The sequence below is a fragment of the Austrofundulus limnaeus genome, unplaced genomic scaffold (genome assembly GCF_001266775.1).
Source record: "Austrofundulus limnaeus strain Quisiro unplaced genomic scaffold, Austrofundulus_limnaeus-1.0 Scaffold0, whole genome shotgun sequence".
NCBI classification, from domain to species: Eukaryota; Metazoa; Chordata; class Actinopteri; order Cyprinodontiformes; family Rivulidae; genus Austrofundulus; species Austrofundulus limnaeus.
Window position 1 is genome coordinate 5,965,338 of NW_013952402.1, and position 5,208 is coordinate 5,970,545.

General features: G+C 39.5%; 1 protein-coding gene across 1 annotated transcript in view; it reads left to right on the plus strand.

The window, feature by feature from the left end:
* Positions 1 to 363: 363 nt before the first annotated feature.
* The window catches only part of sdccag8 (SHH signaling and ciliogenesis regulator sdccag8), a gene marked incomplete in the record, with an annotated part of 42,553 nt that continues 37,708 nt past the window's right edge, over positions 364 to 5,208 (plus strand). The window contains 12 exon segments of the mRNA XM_014032176.1: positions 364 to 550; positions 1,783 to 1,926; positions 2,033 to 2,118; positions 2,286 to 2,399; positions 2,481 to 2,606; positions 2,861 to 2,941; positions 3,035 to 3,099; positions 3,186 to 3,386; positions 3,506 to 3,644; positions 3,797 to 3,949; positions 4,115 to 4,249; positions 4,876 to 4,992. Coding sequence (XP_013887630.1) covers positions 490 to 550; positions 1,783 to 1,926; positions 2,033 to 2,118; positions 2,286 to 2,399; positions 2,481 to 2,606; positions 2,861 to 2,941; positions 3,035 to 3,099; positions 3,186 to 3,386; positions 3,506 to 3,644; positions 3,797 to 3,949; positions 4,115 to 4,249; positions 4,876 to 4,992 — 1,422 coding nt within the window.

Here is a 5,208-nt window from a genome sequence, read left to right on the forward strand (position 1 = left end):
CAAACCGAATGATCAAGTGTTCTAATTTAATGGCCTCAAACAAGGCAAACCCACTCTTTTAGGAAAAATTTTGTCCAATTTCAATAAAATACTCACGTCCCACTGTGCAATTTTCATGATGAACAACTTACTATTCATTTTTAGATTTAAAAAAATATTCATCTCACAGGAAACGAGGCCAAATTACACTTTACTTACGCCAGGATCGATAATTTACTACATTTCCCAGAAGTCCATGTTGTTTCAGGAAAACTCGGCGTTTTCGGCTGTTGCCTCGTTTACAATATGTATTGGTCGCGTAGGGAGGGCGGGCCTATTGAAACAACGTGATAAACTAGAACACCGCCTTCGCAGCGATCTAGTTTCWTAAAACAAACATCACCTTTCTGAACGTTACGCGCTGCGTTTGATGGTTGCTCCTGTGTTTGTTGTTGTAGCTTAGCAAGTGTATTTTGTTTCTCAGTGTGAATTAATGACGACTGTATTTCAATGAAAACGTTAGACTCGGATGAAGAGGAGCAGCTGGGCGCTAAGCATAAAAATCTGAGGCGTAAGTGAAAAGGTTCATAAAGCAGCATTCAGGAAAACCTGCGACAATGCTTCATATTGCGATGACACCATGACTTGGGATGAATGAACAAATAAGTATGGAGTGTTGATGTATTCCTGCTCCGAGTTTAGGAAAAAAAAACCCTAATACATCATTTCCATTGCAACATGACTTATTTTATTTTCAACTAGACACACATATGCTGTAGATTTTCTTGCGCATGCGCAATAGCAGAACCTAACTTTTCCGGGTCACACAGGTCATTGGATTTTTAGYTGGAAACGCAAATTTAACAAGCTAAAAGCGTTTCTAGCTTAAAGATATTTAAAAAAAAATATCATCTATGATCTTAAAGGAAAGGTTAAGACGAATCAGTTTAGTSCAAACACGTCGGGTCTGTATAACASCGTAAATTTATCAATTTGTATGGGTTTCAGTGGCGTTTCCGTCACAACCTCAGTGTTTATAAACTGGGAGCGCTGCTGCTTCGCGCATGCGCATTTGTAACGTTTTTAAATTATGAAATGGTCTAATAGCAGTGAAACATGCCCTAAATACTGATGAACGCTCCTTGATATCAGTTTTTATTCAAATAGATCATAAAACACATCTGAAAATAAGTTAAAACATTTAAAATAAAAGTTAAACCTAAATCCAGCTGCAAATTACAGGTGTCAAACATTTTCTCCGCTCACTAAGTGGTTATGATTTGATGTGTTATCTCAGGACCATTTTGTTTATCTGAGTGAAACGCATAAATGCAAACATTTGATTCAACCATTTATTGCAGTTCATACAACTTTTTGCAATTTGCCTATTGCACAGGCTGGTATCATGGTATTGAAAACTTAAAATATATTGTACAGCCCCAGTTTGACTGTAAAGTTTACTTCAGAATGTTTTTCAATGTACACAAATGGGTGGGGAGCCTTTTAATTTTGGGGAATTTAATTTAATTGTGGCTAAAGATGAATCATGCCCAAGTTGCTGTTTTGTATAGTTTCAGTTTGTTATACAGTAAGGTATAATGATTTCCTATAGTTAATAAGAAATGATAATACTACAGCAAATCCCTACAAAGTTTTGTTTGTACAGCAAAAAATAAATAAAAAATTACAGGTGAGGAAAGATTCTCTGTTTTTGGTATTTATTTTAGAGATCTTTATGGCTAAGTTCATGTCCATGATAATATCCRCTCTTAATACATTTTTTTGTGTTTTCATTGATTCCAGAGCGAGCCAATGAGAGCATCCAACAGCTGAGCAGCGCTCTCGAGCCTGATGGAGAGTTTGCCAGAGGCGGCGATGATTCCTTTTTTACAGCAGTGGCTGAAGAGGACAAAACGATTTGGAGTCAAAAAACACAGAGTGAAGCAGGTGACTCACTATCTGTCTGTCAGAAAGTCAGTGCTTGTTTGTGCGGTCCTGTTTGTGTTGACACTGTACCAAGTTCTTATGAAAGGTTTCTCTTGTTTGTTTGCAGTCAATCAGCTGAAGAGCCTCTTATTGAAGCAATGCAAAGAAATCCCCACTCCTCTCTCTCCATCAGAACAACAGTCTCCATCCAAGGTACGATGTGCAGCACTGAATGAATAAACAGCTGAATGCATTACAGTTATAGGAAGCTCACTGTGAACCATCTGTCAGGATAGAATGCATTCATAGTTTTAGGACATATTCCTGTAGAAACTGAATTTTTTTGTTGACYTCATTTTGTCCCCTCTCTCTGCTTGTAGAGAGTGCAGAAGGACAGCAGGTTCAGTGTGGCTGCTCATCAAGATTTAGTGCCAACAATTAACGATCAATCCGAGTACATCCAACATCTTGAAGCGGAGGTCAAGTTCTGCAAGGTTTGCATTTTACACCATTCTCTTTTTAACTAAGGTCCTAATCAGGAGGAGTTTGAATTGACTCCTTTCATGTATGCGTAGGATGAGCTGCAGGGATTAAAGCAGCGGGTCAGAGTGGTGGTGGTGGAAAACGAGAAGCTTCAGTCTGAGTTCAAATCCAGGGCTGYGAATGAATCTCTAAAAGATTATACCATCCAAAACTCCACGGTAATCTGCAGAAAAACTGCTTTGTTGTGTTAGAAATGTTTGTATTTACTCTTTTGGGATATAAATTTAATTACGTTCACTGAGTTGTGATTTATAAATAGGAGTTATCTATATGAAATGTCATTTATGTAGGTGGTAAATCCAGCATGCATTGCAAACTACTTACTACTAGGCTTAACATGAGGATCATGCTGGTATTTTTTAAAGTAATGATCTCTAATAAACAAGTAGTTCTTTATAAATCCTCTTTTTAGCTGAATGACAGCAGCCACTTAGTCTCCAATTCAGAGCACATGATGCAGAGAACAGAACACAAAACATGGACAAATGAACTGGTAAGGCCGTGTTTATTAACTTTGTATGAAAATGTGCTGCCTCACCCCAATAAAACATTTAAAGATATAAGTTTGGTTATCTGCATTGAACAGGAACAGTTGAAAGTGATCCACCAGGCCCAGATAGAAAGCATGGAGGCTCAGCTCATCTCTCTCAGGTCAGTGTAATATTTATTAACTATAAAACCTTGTATTTTTGCACATTTTTCTTTGATCACATCGTGTCTTTTGCTGTGGGTAATAGACAGGATTTATCGGCGAGTCACAAGGAGTGTGAGAGGCTGAAGGCTCGTCTGAAAGACAGCGAGAAACAGGCTGCAGAGGCACTGAGAGCTGACGGAGCTCCTCGTGTGGCCGGTCTGTGTCTGAGGTGTGCACAGCAYGAGGCGGTGCTGGCCGGGACTCACGCTAATCTGCACGTTCAGGCTRTCGACGCRCTCACAAAGTAAGCGGTAACACCGGCTTGCGCTTGAGTTATGCGTGTTGCTCGTCACTGACGTGTTGGCGGTTAAAGAGCGAAACGAAAACAGACGGACTGTGCGTGAGCTTCTGTTTTCTCTTTAGGGAGCGTGATGAGTTACTGCTGGCTCTGCATGCCCTGAGGGCGAGTCAGCGAGAGGCTCAACAAAAGGAGTGGTCAGCCTGTTTGCAGGTCAAGGAGGCTATGGCGATAGCAGAAGAAGCGAATCTACATAAAAGCAGGGTCTGTGAAACTTGTAGCCTCTCAAATGTTTTGACTCGCACTGCATTTTCGACAAAGATTGAATGTTTTGCTTCTTTTTAGATGGTTTTCAATGTCTTTCACTTCCTCCTCCAAAAAAGCTGATGATGCTCTGTGTATCTGTGTTCATGCAGATGGAGGTGCAGTGTGAGCAGTTAACCAGGGAGGTGGTGCGACAGAGGCAGCAGCTGGACAAAGAAGCAGATGCTCTGAAGACGAGGCTGGCAGAGGCCAGAAACGAGGGCCGAACGGAGGCTCACAAACAGAAAGAAGAGCTCGCAGAGATGGTAACTCTGTGTGTAGAGAACTCAGAAACTGACCTGATTTAAGGATAGCTATTTTTACAATTCCTGATTTGAGCATGCTTGTCTAGTCACACAAACTTATATWATTATTTATCTTTTGTGTTTTTCCTAAATTGCATTGAATTTGTTATTTAATGTGTACAATAGGTGTTGAGCCTCTCTCAGCGTGTTGCAGAGTTAGAAGGACAGTTAGACCGAGCTCACAGGGAGCAGAAATCACTGACCAATCAGCTGGAAGAAACTCTCAGCAAGCTAACCAATCAGGAGCAAGACMATGCTAAGGTACATGCATCTTATGTTTTTTCCTTTTTATTCAMGGTTTTTATTATTTGTAGTTAGCAGTTTTAATTAACACAATGCAGGAAACCTGAGAAGAGGTCTTTTTAACAGAATACAGCTGCAGTATTCCCACATAAAACTGAAATATACATTTGTAGATWATCCAATTCCCAAGAAAAATAATTTTAATCGTTGTGGCAGGCTGCAGAGTGCAGCTAATGCCGTCTGATTGTAACGCTTTTGTATTTCCACTGGATGGCAGCAAAATATTTGGTTTGGTGTTTATTTTCAGTCTTTTTGAACTCCAGGATACGAGTGACTACCTTCAGCTGCTGAACCAAGTTTAATATGCTTAGTTGTGTTTMGAACTTTTGTTGTATGGTTTCATGCTTGCAGCAGAGGAATGACTTATCAAATAGAATGTAAACATCATGCATTAAGAAACAAGAGTTTTAGTTTGGGAAATTCATATTGGACTTATTAATTTGGATGATTCAGGTGCAGCCTTTTTAAAGTGCAGATATGATGAAGCAATTAAACGTCTGTTAGAAGTCTGCTTGTTGTTAACCACTGGGCATGCAGTAATGTTGGTTAGAGCTTCATTGTTAATTAGCTGCTGCTCTCTGTAGGTATGTATGGAGCTGCGACAGCAGCTGAACCAGGCCAAGCTGAAGAAAGAGGAGGCAGAACGAGAGCTCAGAGAGCTCAGCGCCAAGACCAGCAGACAGAAAGAAAAAGCTGCACAAGTATGTCTGCATTCAGCTTTGAGATATAATCATTTATCTGTCTGTTTGAGGATTTTTTTTGTTATTATTAAGCACCTTCAGTGTTGTATAAAGTACCACAAAGTGATACTTAAGTAAAAGTACAAGTATCTTACCAAAAAATTACTTTGGTAAAAGTTAAAGCCTCCTTTGGGAATATTACCTGAGTAAAAGTAAAAATATTTTTTGTACTTAAGT